General features: G+C 35.0%; 1 protein-coding gene across 4 annotated transcripts in view; it reads left to right on the top strand.

Annotated features, from left to right (window-relative positions):
* Positions 1-19,388, top strand: part of LOC138694319 (mitochondrial basic amino acids transporter) — a 59,604-nt gene extending 40,216 nt beyond the window's left edge. For all 4 annotated transcript variants that reach the window (XM_069817922.1, XM_069817925.1, XM_069817924.1 and 1 more), the window contains 4 exons: positions 9,249-9,292; positions 12,237-12,320; positions 12,558-12,809; positions 14,437-19,388. In XM_069817922.1, the coding sequence (XP_069674023.1) occupies positions 9,249-9,292; positions 12,237-12,320; positions 12,558-12,809; positions 14,437-15,333 (1,277 nt within the window). In that variant the 3' untranslated portion in view covers positions 15,334-19,388. The remainder of the gene's footprint in view (positions 1-9,248; positions 9,293-12,236; positions 12,321-12,557; positions 12,810-14,436) is intronic.
* Positions 19,389-19,876: the final 488 nt, after the last annotated feature.

The following is a 19,876-nucleotide window of genomic DNA, read 5'->3' as shown; positions in this document are numbered from 1 at the left end:
TCCTTGACCCTGATAATGTCTGGCAGAAAAATCTGTTAAGAACTTTGTAACGAAATGTAATGCAATATAATCTAGTGTAATGTAGTGTAACCACAGTCTAGTATATACAGTCACGAAGCTCAATAAGTAGTAAATATGCATCCATAGATAGTTGCTAACCACTAGGATCGCTACTATCGCCTCATTACAGACAATGCGAAATAGTACCGGCACAGTCTATTGTTCCTAGTACCCTCAACAACTCAAGCTTCGTGACTGTATGTACTAGACTGTAGTGTAACTGTAGTACAGAGTTATTCAAGTAAACAGTGGGCCGAAAGAAACTGTATAAAATTTAAATGGTTAGGCCTATATTTCAGTAGCTAATGATTTCACTTGAAAATTTATTTCACAGGAAAATTTCACAGTCCTTGTAGACGTGGAAAGTACTGTAATATTAAATTTTTTACCATTTATTAAATATTATTTTTTATTTTTTTGTAAGGCTGTGCAAAGTCGATCGTTTATGCCGAACTAAGCATTATGGTCTTACGAGTTCAGCAGGCCAAGCCGTTTGTTGTGCTATCATTTGTTTTCTTCCGTTTTGAATTCTCATTTTGTCGCTTAACGAACGAAGACAAGATTTTCATTACACATTTGCACCAATATGAAAATTTATCTACCCGTCAAATTGTAAGGAACTACGCTCAGCGAGAATGGTCTGTTTCATGTATACAACGATTTATTAGCAAGATACGGACATGATATCCCTCCTGAGAGATTATTGCGTGAAAGATGACATTTCTCAGTTTCCCTGATGGTTTCCGCTGGAGTTTCAAACGAGATCTTAATTCTATGGACTTTTTTGAATAGAGTCAACTACAAAAAGCAGTTTACTACAAAACAAGAATTCGTAATATTGAACGTTTAAAACAACGCCTTCTTGAATGTTGGGACCGGCTTGATCAAAGACAGATATCCAATGCTATTGGACAATGGAGAAGACGCCTACAAATGGTTGTGCGGGCAAATGGCGGTCACATAGAGCATCATTTTTATTTATTTATTTATTTATTTATTTATTTACTTATTTATTTATCCTCGCTGTTATTTATACTTGTTTTAACATCTCTGGTCATGTCGCGAGTTAATTTTTGGGTGAAATCCGAAGGCCTGTGTACTATTGTTGAGACTGATTCTATTGTTGTGAACTAGATGGCGACTGTATATGTATTACTGATTTGTTATGAATATGATTCGGTGATGAATGAGGCCGGTGATATTCAGGGATGTTGTGGCTCGAATTGCCTGGCATTTGCCTTACGGTTGAGGGAAAATCCTGAAAAACTTCAACCAGAAAATTCAACCCGATCGGGAATCGAACCTGGGCCCTCTGCGTGAGAGACCAGCATGCTGACCCCTACACCACAGAGATGGTCATTTTTAATTTTGAGTATTTGAAAGACCATTAATTATTATTAATTTTACCAACATTCAGTTTCTGCTTTTTGAAGTAATAAATTGTCTTCATAAACCATATTTTTCGCATTATTGTGTATTGACCTCCATAAGATTTTAATTGAGCCTCAAAAAAACATAATAAAAATACCTGCTCATCTTTAAAGTCTACTCTTTGCAACAGTGTATTCATTGTAAATTAATGTTATGTATTTCCTAAAATAGAGTATTTCTAATGTTGTGCCTTTTTTTGGCCCACCCTGTGTATAGCTGCCGTATATACGGCATGTGCATTCTGCCGTTGAAGTATGTTTTGTTGAACAGTTTTCAAGTCTTTCTCAGCTATCTGTACACCACACCTTACCTATAATTTTCGACGGAAAGTCTAAACGGTAAAATAGGGCTATTAAAATTGATAGAAAATTGTAAAATATATTGTAGTGCAGTGGTTTTCAATCTTATTAGCATTACGGATCCTTTTTCCATAGAATAGTATTTTCAAAGTCGTGAATGGAATGATGGGTATGTTAGATTTTATGGTTAATATTAAGTGAATATGAATAGTGACATTTGTTACATTTTCCAAAATTGAACCAATATTAACGATATATTTTAATTAAGATCTAAATACGAGTGATATAATATTATCCTGAAAAAGTAGACGCCTTTCATTAATATGTTACAGCAGATATTAAGAAAATATAAAGCAAAACAATACTCTACATACAATATATTTTTTGTATAATATTGTAGTCATTATTGATTAACTTGCAACAATATAGGCCTATTGAAGGACAGGAAGGAGGTTTGAATTTAGTCTGCAGATGGATGGTTACATCCACTATCAAAGCAGCTGTTTATTTTCTTCACTTTTATGTACAACTTTAAACGGAAAATTTTCATTATTGTTATCTGAAAGATAATATGTACATAACGGCTATGAGGTCAGTACCGAGACTGAGTTTGGTGGTGCTGGAGGAATTTATGTTAAATAATATTACAACATTCTTTCAGACTGTTAAGTGGCACTGCTGTAGAGACTGCATTAAGTAATACATTTTGTTATTTCATACATAATCTTATATTGTGAAAGTACAGTGATAAAATAATACGAGTATATTGAATGATTTTAACAGAAACGCACTTCTGCCTTTCTTTAATAGAATTGCCATTTGTTAAAAGGGTGGAAGTCACATTTTTTTTCATAATTCGTTTTTTATTGATATGTGTTCTCTTTCTATAGACACATCGATTTATTTTAAAAGAGCTTTAAGGAACCCAATACAGTGAAAAGAAAGTTCCAATTTTCATACAGATGACGGAAAACAGTTTTTTGTTTTTCCTGTAAAATTTTTATTTTTGGACTTCCGTCCTTATAACAAATAGCGATTCAATTTATAAGGTTGTATTGAATGCAAGAACAAAATCTGTACCATTGAATACTAAAATTCTCTTCATTTAACATCACTTTTAGAAAGGCAGATATTATTCAAAAGTGATGAGATGATAATTTTTTGCAATTACAGTTAATTATTTAAGGTATATTTCGAACTACTGCACACAGACTATTCAGAATCTATGAGATGTTGATTATTTTATAACTATTTTACATTCGTTTTGATCTAACAGGTGTCCTATAAGTCACGCACTACAGGTGAAAATTAAGTTTAGAATATATATTATGTTCGAAGTGCTGACTGTTTTTCTATACACATATTCAGACGGATGACCCGCTCATCGAGTCGTAAGATTTCAGAGTTTACTTCTCTCCAAGCAGCTGTAATTCTTGTTTGTAGATGGCGAAGTGATGTCATTCTTTCTGTATACACAGTGGACTTTAAATGACCCCACAAATAAAAATAAACGACGTGAGGTCAGGACTACGCGGGGGTCATTCGATAGGTCCACGTCGACCAAGTCATCGTACAGGGAACTGTTCCCTGTGGTGTTGATGTTTGAGACACTCTGTACATACGGTACTCAAAGAAGATTAGTTGGTAATTGTAGGATGTAATTATTCAATTAGTATCCGTTTTTAACAACAGAATACATCTTAAGCGGCGATGAAATCGTAATTGTAGTAAATAAATTGTTTCATTAATAGTTGTTTAGGCAAATTATAGCTGTAATTAAGGTGTAAGGTTGATCTTCACGTATCTTGAATCTTACTAGTATTTGGCTAAGTTACGACTGAAATGTAAGTTACGTTGTGACTTATAAATTCTGCATTTCCTACCTACTAAAGTCTAAATTGAAGCTGAAGTAACGTTTCTGAATACGGCCCTAGGTCTTGAAGTCAGTCGAATGAAAACTTGGTCTTATAGTCCGAAGAAAGGAGTGGTCTTTTAAGTGTGCAGAGAGTTAATCATTAGGTTGTTTCAAATGTCTCCAAGATGATTGAGAATCACTGAAAGAAATGTCCTGACTGACTTGTTTAAATGGAGAATTTAGTGTGGTCTTGTTAATATTTTCTCCAACGTTGTATTAGAAAATAGTTGTGGCTGGAAGGAACCAAAATACTTATAGATAAATTTGAATTTTAAAAGCATTCTGAGGAGTTTTTCTCACGCAAATGATGAATATCATTCTAGAGTAAAGGTTGATAATATTGTGATAGATTAATATTGTGATAGTTCTTTTCGAAAATTTATTACAATTTTACTGAGCGAGAGAAGAACTGGTTTTGTGCAGAAACTTGTTCACAAACATTCCCTTAATAGGTTGAAGTAAAAAACCGAGCTTTCTCTCGCTCAGTAAAATTGTAATAAATTCTCAAAAAGAACTATCACAATATTACCAACCTTTAGCCTATATCCCAGAAGTCCAGAAGTATGTTTTTAGTAACAGCAATACCAGTTCACAAATAGATACGTTATTTATTATCGTTTCAACAAATGCATGCAACAGTTTTCTACACTCTAGCACCGCTGGGAACATGCCGTGTATAAGTATGATGGATGGATCTACATATTGCGTAATAAAACATGGGCTTCTGTAATCTGATTTTAACTGCCTATAAAAGTTTTCGAGTTTTGGCTCGTGAATTGGTAATAACCTTGAGGCGGCATTGAATATGACGTCATAAGAGGTGACGTAAACAAGCGATAAGATGATTACTCGCGACATGAATATATAATGTGTATTCATATAATGTGAGAATAAATGTAGCTAAAGGTCGATATATTATAAAATAACAATAATTGTAAATACAGGGTGAAAGGGAACCTATTTAATGAATTCACAGAGGTAAGAGATCAAGTCAATGCTAGCAACTTTGATCAAATAAGTTTTTTGATACGTCCAATAGTTTGGAGAATGCGATATGTAACGTATTGCAACTCTGCATTGCTCCATAATGGAGGTGATTGTAATTCCAATTATCCATTTCGCGAGATTTGCGAGAGGGAAATGTAAACAAAAACGTTTAATCAGATATGTTTAGATCATATTACTGTAAATCAAAACATAAAGTATTCAATGAATTAGTTATGTAAATTATTTGGTTTTTAATATTCTTTATTACGCTATAACCTCTTTAACTCTAAATTAAATACCATGGAACTTATTTAACATTCATATTATTTGTTGATTTCTTTGCTTTTTACGTAGTCACACAAAATAGTAAACAAGGTACATTCCTATAAAACAAAACTATTTCCATTAAAGATTCCTTTACACTTCATGTATACACCAAATAACATTGTGACGAATACACATTCTGTAATTCAATCTCCATTTAAGTTATTTTTGAAGAAGTTAAAAATTAATTTGGAAAGGAAATTAAGTTTACAGTAATATTAAGTGATGTGTTAAGTGTTCATTATATAGATACGTGTCTGATTAGACGTTTTTGTCTACATTCTCCTTTCGCAAGTCTTGCGGAGTGGAGTTCCATTCGCCTCCACTGCGGAGCAATGACCTCCAGGAGCATTGCTACTGTTTACAGCGTTGCAGCACGTTGCATTTCGTATTCTCAAAACTATTTGAGTCTAACCACAGCCAGAACACGAGATACATAGGCCTACACCATACACACACTTGACACACATAGCATCAGTTCAACTCCATGTTACTTGATTCATATATTTGTCAATGAAATACATCGTAACTACCTACTCAAACGACAGCAAAGCAGTAAAACCACAGTACTACAGAACTATAAATAATCTTTAACGTTTCGCTACATCGTTCGACATAATCATATCTTTACATTCATACGGTTGATAATTGGGATTGATATCCACAGATTCTTTTTGAATTATAACTTTGTGAAACAAAATGTGAACCATATATATATATATATATATATATATATATATATATATAGTAACATCTAGGCATATATATATATATATGTGTGTGTGTGTGTGTGTGTGTGTGTGTGGGTGTGTGTGTGTGTGTGAAATAGTCAGTTGGACCATATACATCGCAAAAAAAAATATATATATACACAGTATATATAATATGTGAAATATGTATTGTTAAAGCTATAATATGTCTTGTAACATCTATATAAACTTATATGTACATTGATTACAATTGCCAATACGCATCATATCTTATTTCGTAATTTTATAAATTAAAGTCAATATACTCGATGTCAAAAATTGAAGACATGGTAACGCAATACACACAGTGGCTCAAAACAAACGGCACAAAATTTAAATTGTTATTTAGTATTTATTTATTTATTTAGTTATTTATTTATTTATTTATTTATTTATTTATTTATTTATTTATTTATTTATTTATTTATTTATTTATTTATTTATTTATTTAACCTGGTAGAGATAAGGCCTTCTCTGCCCCTCTACCAGGAGATTCCAACTATTATATGAAGAATAAATTTACAATTAGTATTAGATTTACAGTTACAATTACAAATAAAATTACAATATTAAATTTACATTCCAGTTATATTCCAGTAGCTAATGATTTCATTTGAAAGTTTGTTTCACAGGCAAATTTCACAGTCCTTGTAGACCGGGAAAGTACTGTAATATTTAATTTTTTTATCATTTATTGAACATTATTTTTTTTATTTTTTTTTTTGTAAGGCAGTGCAAAATAGATCGTTTATGCCGAACTAAGCATTATGGTCTTACGAGTTCAGCAGGCCAAGCCGTTTGTTCTGCTATCATCATTTGTTTTCTTCCGTTTTGAGTTCTCATTTTGTCGCTTAACAAACGAAGACAAGATTTTCATTAAACATTTGCACCAATATGATAATTTATCTGCCCGTCAAATTGTAAGGAACTACGCTCAGCGAGAATGGTCTCTTTCAAGTGTACAACGATTATTAGCAAGATACGGACATGATATCCCTCCTGAGAGATTATTGCGTGAAAGATCGTATGTCTCAGGTTTTCTGATGATTTCCGCTGGAGTTTTGAACGAGATCTTAATTCTATGGACTTTTTTGTATAGAGTCAACTACAAAAAGCAATTTACTACAAAACAATATTTCGTAATATTGAATATTTAAGACAACGCCTTCTTGAATGTTGGGACCGGCTTGATCAAAGACATATATCCAGTGCTATTGGACAATGGAGAAGACGCCTACAAATGGTTGTGCGGGCAAATGGCGGTCATATAGAGCATCAGTTTTAATTTTGATTATTTGAAAGATCATGAATTATTATTAATTTTACCAACATTCAGTTTCTGCATTTTGAAGTAATAAATTGTCTTCTTAAACCACATTTTTCGCATCATTGTGTATTGACTTCCATAAGATTTTAATCGAGCATCAAAAAAATATAATAAAAAGTCCTACTCATCTTTAAAGTCTACTCTTTCCAACAGTGTATTCATTATAAATTAATGTTATGAATTTCCGAAAATAGAGTATTTCTAATTCTGTGTCTTTTTTGGCCCACTGTCTACAACACATCCAGTGAAATCACTCACATCAATAAAAAACGCAAGGCGTAAAATTTAAATCATTTGCATTATATAAATATCATTGTTTTAACTTGAATGCACCATATTTTAAACTCATTTTATATGTATTTTAATCCATGTAATTTTAACATTGCCACTTTATAACTAAAGTATATTAGTATGTATTTTTGCTCATGTAATCTTTTGTACACACCATATGTATATGTCACTTAGAACAGTTATGCAATTTTTTCATATGATATCTAAATTCTTTTCAGTTGTCTGAAGATGCTGGACTTAAGGGGAGGCAGAGGTGAAATTTTCGAACAAAAGTGAAGAAAAAATGAAAATTTTGTTTTTTCCATTTTTATTATCTTTATTTTCATATTCCGATGTTAGTTTTTGATTTTGTGCCCTTTAAAAGTATGGAATTAAAACCAAGATATCTGTATCACTATATTATTCCCATAATAAACTAATACTTATCATTATTTATATACCTTCTATGAACATATAAATAAAAAGAAATATTGAAAATTTCTTACAATATGGTGTAAGGAGCATTTTATATCAAACGATATAAAGTTTTATAAAATTATTAATATTTACAGAACTATTGTACTTAGAAAGTTGAAACTTGGTATGTCCATTACTAATAACATACTTAGTATACATGATCAATTTCAAACAAATCGGATAAATTTTGTGGATTTTGAAATATTCACCTCTGCCTCCCCTTAAAGCGAAAACGTTCACAACAAATGTATGTAATGTAAACTATATTGTAGATTACATTAAATTGTTAAGTCACATGAATGAATCACAACATTGTTTAGTAATAATACAGTATTTGACGGAAGTTATTCGCATTGACCTGATCTATTACCTATGTGAATTAATGTAATAGCACAGTCTAATATATACAGTCATCGAAGCTCAATATGTAATAAATATGCATCCATAGATAGTTGCTAACCACTAGGATCGCTACTATCGCCTCACTACAGACAATGTGAAATAGTATCTGCACAGTCTATTGTTCCTAGCAACCTCAACAACTGAAGCTTTGTGACTGTATATACTAGACTGTGGTAATAGGTTCTCTTCCACTTTGTATGTATAGCATTTAGATAAAATATTTTAAACTATTTTAATTTTAATCTCATAACGTTATTATAAGTTAAATTCGGATCCATGGTTCCTCTGTCACTTTTCTTGCACCTCCTTTCTACTCATATGCATTTGACTTGCGCTTCTTTTTATTTTCCACATACATATTAATATATGGGAAGAGCTATTGTCTTATAAAATGTATATCTCGTCAGCCAAACTTTTGCTGAGGTTTATTAATCATTTATGTAGATATTCACCTCGCTGTCCAGCTTACGAGCGTAACACAGAGATTCTTAGTGGTTGGGCTGCCACCTTTCTGTCCCTGAATACGAACAAATTTATAATTCTTCCAAGATCCGTTCCAAAGACATGGCTGTCATAAACCATCCGCTCATCTTCAGCTTAGAATTCGACAATTCTGTGCTCAAAAAATTTAGCCACTACAGTAGACTTTTATTAATCCGGCCATTCCTTGCATAGAGAGGTGCCGGATTAGCGAGAGTGCCGGATTATTGAGAGAGTTAAAAATGTCATAAACTGCACCAATCACTTCACATGCACTTTTTACATTCCGCATAAGTAAGTAAGTGTTTATAAGTAATACAGTATAACATATTGCACAGGTGCAAATTTCAGAAAACTATTACAATAGAAATGATAAAAAGTACACTAGAAGGAGCCGGATAATTGAGAGATCGAATTACTGAGAGCCGGATTAACGAGAGTCTTGTGCATGTGCAATAGTTTTTAATGCTACTACATTATGTAGCCTATATAAATCATGCTTAATAATGTTTTATTTTTCTCCACAGGTTGTGCAGGAGTTCTGGTGGGACACCCCTTCGACACAGTCAAGGTAATATACAAGGAAACCCAAAGTCCGTCATATTATAGTCAAGGCTGCATTAGCATTTACATGGGATATAGTCCAAGTGGAAACCTTGATACATGTTATGGGAGGCCAAATCTTTCGCGTAAATGTGACGAATGTTTATCATGAAATAACAAATTCCGTTTTGCATTTTTTGCTAATTTATAGTCATAATCTGCATTCATAAGCAAATTCTATGGCTGAAACAGATGTAAAAATGTTTTACACACACACACACACACGTACACGCACACGCGCACGCACACGCACACACACGAAGACATTATTTATTTATTACTTGATTGTTCATGTGAAGAAATTTTTGATTGAAGAATATTCCTTCTTATTTCTACACACAAAACATAGAGTTCGTGATATCTGATCTGTTGATAACTCAGATTCGTTAGAGAACGTCAATCTTCTCTGCAGTAATGATTACTGAGAAATAATCATGGCTATAATTTGACATTCTTCATTTTCCCCTTTTCTCCTACCGTTCTTACTAAATACTAAAGATAAACAAAAACACATGATAGCCTAGCTAAGGAATTCCTCCGAAAAGGCGCCGCTTTCTGTTGACCTTTACATTTCACTGCTATCGGAATAAGATGAGCTCAGTGTTCATATCGTCAATAGAAGACAAAGATCTTAACGCATTAGAGACAAAACTCAGTTTAGACCTAATTGGCGTACTGTATATTCAATATGAGTTTTAGGATTCAAGTGATTATCAAATTCCAAACCAACAAACTTCGTGCTTATAGATTCTTTGAGAACAGTTTCAGTTGATGTAATATTTTAGGAAACTGAGCACTATTATGTGTGCTAAATTTGACCACGTTGGATTCATTAACATTAACCGCTCGTTTATTTGCACTAAACCATCAATTAAATAGATTTAACATAGTATATAGAGTGGAAGTAAAATAATCCTGCAGATATTCAGAGCGAATAGCTCATGTTGTATGCAAAAAAAAGAAGTGTAATACCATATTAGTGGGAAGTTCATAGTTTTCTCAGAAAAAAAAAAAGTTTTTTTTTTTTTCAAATGTTTAACACCCTGTTATTCGGTAACTATTCTGCGTAGGATCGTAATTTTTGTCCATATCGATAGAAAATCTAATAAATAATTTTATTTATCCCTCTGGCGTATTTCAATAGCATGAACGGTTTTCGTGTAAATTTAATAAAAAACCAGTAATTTAAAGCCACTGAACGATGCGAACAGATAACAACGTTGTAATCAGAGAGGGAGGTGGGTCGTAGATTACCTAGGTAGACAGATCTGAGTTCGTTGACCTCTTATTTCTGTATTACGAGAAGAAATAGCAGTGTGTTAGCGACGATGTTGCCAGACTGTTGAAACTTCAAATTTAATTTTCTAATTAACCGTGCATTTAATCGCAAAACATAATATAGGGTTTCTATTTATTTAAGTATACCTTATCAACCCATTCAATCTGCAGGGTTATTTTACTTCTACCCTGTATAAAACAAGTTATTTTCCGTTCATGTCAAGCATATTGTAATTTTTTTCAATGTTATTTCTAAAATTCATTTTGAACTATTCTGTGTCGATTGGCAACCTCCGTATATATGAGATCAGACTCTAAATAAATAAACAAACAAATCATACTTGTATAATATGCAAATAAGATTAGCTATCTGGTATACCTACCTATATTATTTATGAGCGAGGTTAATTATTAATGTAAACTAGAAACTAATGGATTTAAAATTGATCCCTGGGGAAATCCATTTTTAATGTTTCTAAATTCTGAGTTAGTAACATTGTGGCTATTTGGCATATAAAGTCGAACTTGTCTAATTCTAACGTTTTAAATTCGAAATCGTGAATAATTCGAAAATTTCGCGCTGTCCCTTGACATTCCTATACAACGCAATGTTAAAAGGTCTGTAATTCGATTTTTTTATAATTCAAAGTGAAATGCAACTAGATTCAATTCCAAAATTACGAAAATCAGCCCGCAATATAACGCGAGCGGACTGTTGCCTTGTCGTCGGGTGAAAAAGGGCCAGAACATCCACAGAAACCATTAACTACAACCGCCAGACCACGGACCACATCCAGAAATTAAGGTGCTATGTTGAAGGGCAACAAAATATGAATGAAACAATTTTCCAGTCTCTCAATAAGCTCGATGAATTTTGCATGAATCAAATATTAAATGAAAGGAACAAACAAAAGTATAGGCCGTGAAACCTACATGCGCGTAAGGGGGAAGAAGAATTGAACTGGGAAGCTTTCCTCCCTCGATACACTTCCACTGTAGCTACTGTTCTCCAACCAGGAGATCAACCGTGAAAGGAATGTGCTTACTATTGCGTCATCTATTGGAGCGAAGTAGATATATAATATTATCGTTATAACGTCTGTTTAAAAACCATGCGCTCTCCTGCATTTGTTATTTCCTGTATGGAGAGATTAAAAGACCAGGAGATTAACAGTGATCTAATTTTGTAACTAGGGTAGTATAAACATGTGAGTATCAATGTTATTGTTTGTGCTGTGACAGCGAGCCAATAGAGATACGAGTACCCACGTGTGTGATCTTATGACATCTTATGACATCAACATTCATTCACAGCATTACTCCCCTTCGTCTCATCCGGCAGAGACTTTCTCGTGGTTGGAGCACAGTAGCTCGCTTACCCCCACCATAAGGTTCTTACTATGCGGTATGGCGCGCACACAGACATTCTCAGTTCAATAACACTTCCTGTTTTTTTTTGAGAAAAAAATGTTTCATTTTATCTTTATTTAAAATGATCAAAGATGGATGTACCCCCTTAATAGTAAACTGAACGGAAAATTTGCATTACAAAAAAAAAAAAATCATTTTGTGTGGAATTTCTTTTCGATAAATTTTATAATTTAAAATTTTTTTTGTATACATTTTTTTTTCAGGTTCGACTTCAGACGCAAGATTTCAGAAATCCCCAGTACAAAGGAGCCATAGACTGCTTGACGAATACTCTGAAGAAAGAGTCTGTAAGTTTTCTTATAATTCTTAATACAATATAATGTAATATAGCCATCGAAATTCTATTTATGAGTTTGACACATTGTTGCATCATTAAACGTGAAATACATTTCTACATACATAGAATAAAATAAAGTGAAATAAAATAAAATGTGCATCTATTACAAAAAAAAATTAAATATACCGTCCTCTCCTCTCAAGTCTTTTGGTTGATTAATTATTATTGACGGGGTTCTTTGTCGCAGGTATCAGGGCTGTACAAAGGCATGTCGTCTCCGCTGGCGGGCGTAGCGGTCGTGAACGCCATCGTGTTTGGAGTGTATGGCCACTGCCAGCGCCACCTGCCACAGCCGGACGCTCTGTCGTCACATTTCATGGCGGGCGCGGCTGCGGGGCTGGTGCAGAGCTTCGTGTGCTGCCCCATGGAGCTGGTCAAGACGCGCCTACAGCTGCAGGGTCAGCACTGCTACAACGGGCCCCTTCACTGCCTCGCGCAGGTCACTTAACATTCATACATACATATTTACAGAAAATTCTTCAATCCTATTCTGACTTAGCATCGTAGATATTTTTTCCAGATATGTTCCAATTCGACACATTGTAATAACATATGTGTCCAGGAGTCCTTTTCTCTGCACAGTTGACAAAGGAGCTCTCCTTCTTCGTTGACAATTTTATTACCCTTCCATGCCCCCAATCTTAGCCACGCTAAACCTGCTCTGCTGTCTTTGTTACAAGAATTTATGTAGTCACACCTCCCTCAATTAAGTATGAGATCTGATTGTAAATGTAGTGTGGACTTTTCCGAACATTGGAGCTCAATCTCTTGCCTCTCGATATCAATTAAACGCATCTTCACATTACGCCATCAAATCGCTGTCGGCTCGCGTAATGGAAGGTCATTCCAGTAGATTAAATTGGAGTGGTAGCGACTGGGTTATGTCAATTTTCGGCTTGTCCCTTCAAAATTCTTTAATCTTAATTCATATGGAACGATAAATATAAATGTCTGGTTGAGACAAGTGGTCAACAGCTTTGGAGCTCACATAGAAATTTTCACTTAGCTTCAATTTCTCTTGTAAGGACGTATCTTGGCTTACCTTTTAAATGTTTTCCTCCCATTTCACTCACTCACTCACTCACTCACTCACTCACTCACTCACTCACTCACTCACTCACTCACTCACTCACTCACTCACTCACTCACCTATCCACCCACATACAAATAATACTGAAAGTATTATTGGAAACCAGTGAAGTTAAAAATAAAACTTACATCACCGAGCGAGTTGACTCAGACAGTAATGTTTCAGACTCGCATTCGGGAGATCCCGTGTTCAAACCCCGTGGTCAATCAATCTGACTGGAATTTTTCACGGTTTTCTTCAGTCACAAAGACAAATGCTGGATTGGAAATTTATATGTCATGATTCATCACCGTCTCAATCACCAATATCATAAACATTAATCAAAATCTATAATGAGTTACATGAACACAAGCCGTCTACAACACACAATTTTTTAAATTTTATTTTACTTGGTTATTTAACGACGCTGTATCAACTACGAGGTTATTTAGCGTCGATAGAATTGGTGACAGCGAAATGATATTTGGTGAGATGAGACCGAGGATTCGCCATAGATTACCTGATATTTGACTTATGGTTGGGGAAAACCTCGGAAAAACCCAACCAGGTAAAAAGCCCAAGCAGAAATCGAACCAGCGCTCGAACGCGAGACAGATTAGAACTTCAACTGTTGAAGTTTGTGATGCGAACTGACGAAGGAATACTCAATTATACACTTTTATGTCTGTTTAGGTTAAGATATATTACATAATGTGTTTTGTTTGTGCCATTTTTATGTTAATCTGCGTGTTCTTTTGGAGAGTGGTTGGATCTAATCATAGATGAGGGGGGAGGGTGAAACCTACAAAGTAGGACTTGTTTTAGGTACAAAGCACGTATGGTCAGAAGATCCGTGCATTGGATTTAAGAGAAAATTATGATAATGTAACATCTGTATATATGATATTACTCAATAAATCCATCTATCTTCATGAAAAAAGACGTGTATATAAAAAAATATTGGCTGTAATTAACATGATAATTAATCTGATTGCAGGTCGCTAAGACGGAAGGTGTTCGCGGAGTATTCAGAGGACTCGGCACCACCATCTGCCGGGAGGTGCCAGGATTCGGCACTTACTTCCTGGCATACGAGTTCCTCACCCGGTCAGCCGGCGCCCCCGTTAGTACCGCGTACATGCTGCTGGCCGGAGGGCTTAGCGGGACCCTCTCTTGGGTATTGACATACCCTATCGACGTAGTCAAGTCCCGTCTGCAGGTAGACGGTATGGGAGGCGTCTACAAATACAGAGGCTTCGTGGACTGCTTGAAGAAGAGCATCCAGGCTGAAGGCTATGGCGTCATGATCAGGGGTCTCAACTCTACAATCCTCAGAGCCTTCCCCACCAATGCTGCCACCTTCACTGTTGTTACCTGGGTCATCAGATGGGCCAATGCTAACCAAATCGATGATAACTCAGGCTACATTATAGGAGACTTTGTTGACATAACTGCAGAGGAAATGCCAGTCCAAAAGAAACCTTTTGATCATCCTTTCGGAAACAAACCTTTTGGGCTTTGGGAAACCCTGCAGTCGAAAGAGAAATATATGAAGAATTTATTTCAGTGGAGGAAAACTGTACTTCGCGACGTAGTGGAAAGCAATGTATTTTGCAGACAATATCTAATTCCCACATGTGATCAAGTGTATTCTTCAGGGAAAGAAATGAACAATTCACAATCTCTGTCAGAGTTTGGTGGAGATATGTCTCTGTATTCTTATGTCACCGAAGGAAATGAGATGCAGTCAAAAGATGAGGAGTCAGCGAAGGATGGCGTTTCATCAAGTGATGTATCAGATTCCGAGAAATCTCACAAAGAAACGACAAATTCTGAGAAACAGCCAAACACATACGAACACAAAAATGACTATTACAATTCTTCAGTGAGATAACAGGCAGCAAAGCTAAGTTTAATGCTTTCACCTATGCTCAATGAAGAGTGTAATAGACTATGAGGTCTTATGTTGAGGTGCTATACCTTGTAGCAAAGACAGATACACAAATCAGAAGTCTTACATTTATCTTATTAGAAAAATAGGTTTGTGTTATATCTGTAGATTGTTACAGTGGTTTTTATACCTGATGCTGGTACAATGAGACAAACGGAGTTGATTGTTGTATATATCTTCAAACTTCAGGTATCATTCCGAAGAAAAATGGACATAATGAAATGCTGAATGTATCAACACTTCAGTTTTTGAAGTGAAAGCTGTGATAATTGCAAATTTCAACACTACAGTGTTTGATAACCTCTCAGGAATTTACAGTGTGGAATGAGATCTTATTACATTCATTGCAAAGAAATATTTAAGTAAAACAAACCAAAATTGACAGAGGATTAGAAATCTCAATGATTGCGTGAAACGTCTAGGCCCGAATTAAAGCAATGAAATACAATATGCACTTTCTAGAACACTGTATAGTGTAACATTGTTGATATTCAGATATATTCATAACCGATATACCCAATATTTCCTGACTCTTGTGTGGAAAAACTCGAGTCTACATTAAATAAAGAATGGAGAGACGGACCGCATGGAAAACCACAAGGCATGACGTTCTGTTTCCATGGTACCATGAGTGACGTGTGAGACAAGTGGCCTTTAGGCTAGGAGCTCACATAAAAGTTAAGGAGCACCTTTATGTGTTCTTGTTGGACACGATTCTTATCGTGTACCTTTTAAATGTTTCTTCACCCATTTACCCTTTAATTAATTCGTCCGTTCGTCCTTTTGTCCGTCCGTCCGTCCATTCATTCATTCATTCATTCATTAATCCTTGGTTTACTCATTCATTCATTCATTCATCCATCCATCCATCCTTGGTTTACTCACTCACCCATTTATTCATTCATTCATTCATTCATTCATTCATTCATTCATTCATTCATTCATTCATTCATTCATTCACTCTTGGTTTACTCACTCACCTATTCATTCATACATTCATTCATTCATCCTTGGTTTTACTCACTCGCCCATTCATTCATTCATTCATTCATTCATTCATTCATTCATCCTTGGTTTACTCACTCACTCACTCACTCATTCATTCATTCATTCATCCATCCTCCTTGGTTTACTCATTCATTCACTCATTCATTCATTCATTCATTCATTCATTCATCCATCCATCTTTCGTTTACTCACTCACCCACTCATTTATTTATCCATTCATTCATCCATCCATCTTTGGTTTACTCATTCATTCATTCATTCATTCATCCATTAATTAATTAATTCATTCATTCATTCATCCATCCATCTATCTTTCGTTTACTCACTCACCCACTCATTCATTCATTCATTCATTCATTCATTCATTCACTCATTCATTCATTCATTCATTCAGATTAAACTTTTCATGTCTAACGGTAAATCTTACTCTCTTGTTTCTCAAACCCCTGATCATTACATTAGACTGGCCATTCCCATGTTATGAAATGGCAACGTAAAAAGAGAACAACTCCCAGAGCCTCCACTATCAAAAAGGCATTTTCTAGGTAACGACCGCTAGGAAGTACAGTTGCAAGCTACTACTCCATGTAATTCATTCATAAGAGTTATAACGTGACTTTTTTGCAGTCGCTAGATGGCAGCATAGTGAAAGTAATAAAAGTTGTTGCCTTAAAGTCCATTAGACATGTGAGTCAGGCCTGAAACATAGACGTTTCATGCTACGAAGTTCCTCGACTTATTATTCCTTTTTGTGAATCTCATAAAAATGAAGCAATCTTTGGATCAACTTTGATGGGTCCATATCAAGTGAACTACTTAATTTTACGAAATAGTTTCTATGTGACATGAATTATTCTGATTTCTATACAGTACTCTGATGATGTTTCTTTTTCTCCAAACTTCACATTTAGGAGTTATTTTTAGTATATAATTAAGAAATTTATTCATCATATTACATTTTAATACGACTAGATAAGCTAGCTGTGGATGTACTATGGCAGTACAGTACATAAAGATTAATAATTTTGGTCCTACAGAATTACCTGTTATGGTTACCATTGGTTATTAATGGAGAAAAATTCACTCCAGCGCCGGTGATCGAACCGGGATCCCAAGTTTTACGCAAAATACCAAAGGAGAAAAATTTAATCCGGTGTTGTGGGTTGAGCCTCGGCGTAGCTCAATGGTTAGAGCGCCCAGTACGTAGAATTGGGGACCCAGATTCGATCCCCGGCGCCGGAGATAATTTTTCTCCATTAATAACCAATGGCAGGTTGAAGTGAGAGTTCATTTAGTGTTCTGCCCAAGGGCAGGTCTTTCACTGCTTTTTCCAATCTTTCCTATTTTCTGTCTTTCTCTTCGTTTCCTCATATGATCCATATATCTTAATGTTATCTATCATCTGATATCTTCTTCTACCCCGAACTCTTCTTCCGTTCACTATTCCTTCTAATACATCCTTCAGTATGCAGTCTCTTCTCAGCCAGTGACCCAACCAACTCCTTTTCCTCTTCCTGATCAGTTTCAGCATCATTCTTTCTTCACCCACTCTTTCCAACACAGCTTCATTTCTTATTCTGTCTGTCCACTTCACATATTCCATTCTTCTCCATATCCACATTTCAAATGCTTCTATTCCCTTCTCTTCACTTCGTCGTAATGTCCATGTTTCTGTCCCATACAATGCCGCACTCCATATAAAGAACTTCACCAGTCTCTTCCTTAGTTCTTTTTCCAGAGGTCTGCAGAAAATGCTCCTTTTTCCATTAAAAGCTTCCTTGGCCATTGTTATCCTCCTTTTGACTTCCTGGCAGCAGCTCATGTTACTGCTTATAGTACACCTCAAGTATATGAAGCTGTCCACTTGCTCTACTGCCTCATTTAGAATTCGCAAGTTTATCTTCTGTATTTTTCTTCTTATGACCATGGTATTCGTCTTATTTGCATTTATCTTCATCCCATACTGCTCACAGGTGTCATTTAGCTCCAGTAGCATATCCTTTAGTATCAATTCCTCTTCTGCTAACAAAGCCATATCATCAGCAAAACGTGAGAGTTATAGTTGTGTAATATTTACAACGGGCCATCCTTATTGAGGTGTGTGAAGCACATTTCATTGCTCTGGAGTGTTGTAACTGTTTCCACATTTTTTTATGATAAAGCAAGTATATCCAAGAACTGATAGCCATTTAAAATATTTTATTTATGTTATTTTAATTGTACTCATGTTTTATGAGTGTATCCTTATTATTATAATAAGGTCTTATTCCACCCAGCATGTATGGATCTGAAAATTGCTCAAAATAAAATTTTGAAATGTATATGTTGAAATGCACGAAGCACACACGGCATACGAGATCCGATACCCACGAGGAGCACATTTAAATGTCTCAGACACACTGAACTAATTTTAGCTATAGCACAGTCTAGTATATACAGTTACGAAGCTCAATACATAGTAAATATGCATCCATAGATAGTTGCTAACCACTAGGATCGCTAATATCGCCCTATCGCATACAATGCGAAATAGTACTGGCACAGTATTGTTCCTAGCACCCTCACAACTTAAGCTTCATGACTGTATATACTAGACTGTGGCTATAGTACGAGCAGCACTTGGCGTCCATATGTATGTCAACAATGGAAAGGAACTAGCAACACTCTTCAAGTTAGTATCTAACCATAATAAGCACACGAACAGGAGTGTATCTACTACTATCTGCTGAAATATGCAGGTCTGTAGCTCGCAAAGAGTTGAGACATGTTTATATGGACGTTTTGTGTTGTTTTGAGGTCTGTTTTTCACAGCCCAGTTACTTCGTACATTCATGGAAACACTCTGTATGTCAATTTTATAAATACGTATATTTGGAATATTTACATGAGCAATATTGTCATTAAATAGTGAATTAATAATACAGGGGAATTCTAAATGAATGAAAAATTTTTATGTAGTTAGTATGAATAAACTATTTATGATAGAAGAATGTGTTAGGTATCAAATTATAGCAAACCTTTCAAAGTTTATATCCGTACTTGATGCGCAAGCGCTGTATTCTTACGTTCGATCAGAAATGCTATTGTTGCATGCGTTGCGGTCAGGGGTACAAAATCTATGGCATTTTTCTTCGTTGAAGACACCATTTTGACATGCCTGAGCACTTCTTAATGTCACAATTAGAGAAGGACTCCAACAAATACCCCTTCCACCGCTCAGTTATCAGTAGGACCCGGATATATATGCACTGAAAACACCTAAAATATGCATGCAAAATATATGAACTAAAAATGTTGAAAATATGCACTAACCAAAGGAATTCTTTTATTTTAATCCAATGATATGCATGCTTCTTTCCTTTGATTAAGACAATATTTTTGAAGAAATGATCGTAGATGTGGATTATTTAATTTATGCAGCGGAATATTGCTGCATACAAAAGCTTTATAAAGGTCAGCGAAAAATGTACTAATTTCA

The sequence above is a fragment of the Periplaneta americana genome, chromosome 2 (genome assembly GCF_040183065.1).
Source record: "Periplaneta americana isolate PAMFEO1 chromosome 2, P.americana_PAMFEO1_priV1, whole genome shotgun sequence".
In the NCBI taxonomy this organism is placed as follows: Eukaryota; Metazoa; Arthropoda; class Insecta; order Blattodea; family Blattidae; genus Periplaneta; species Periplaneta americana.
Note: the sequence above shows the minus strand (reverse complement) of the source record. Positions and strands in the feature narration are given on the sequence as shown.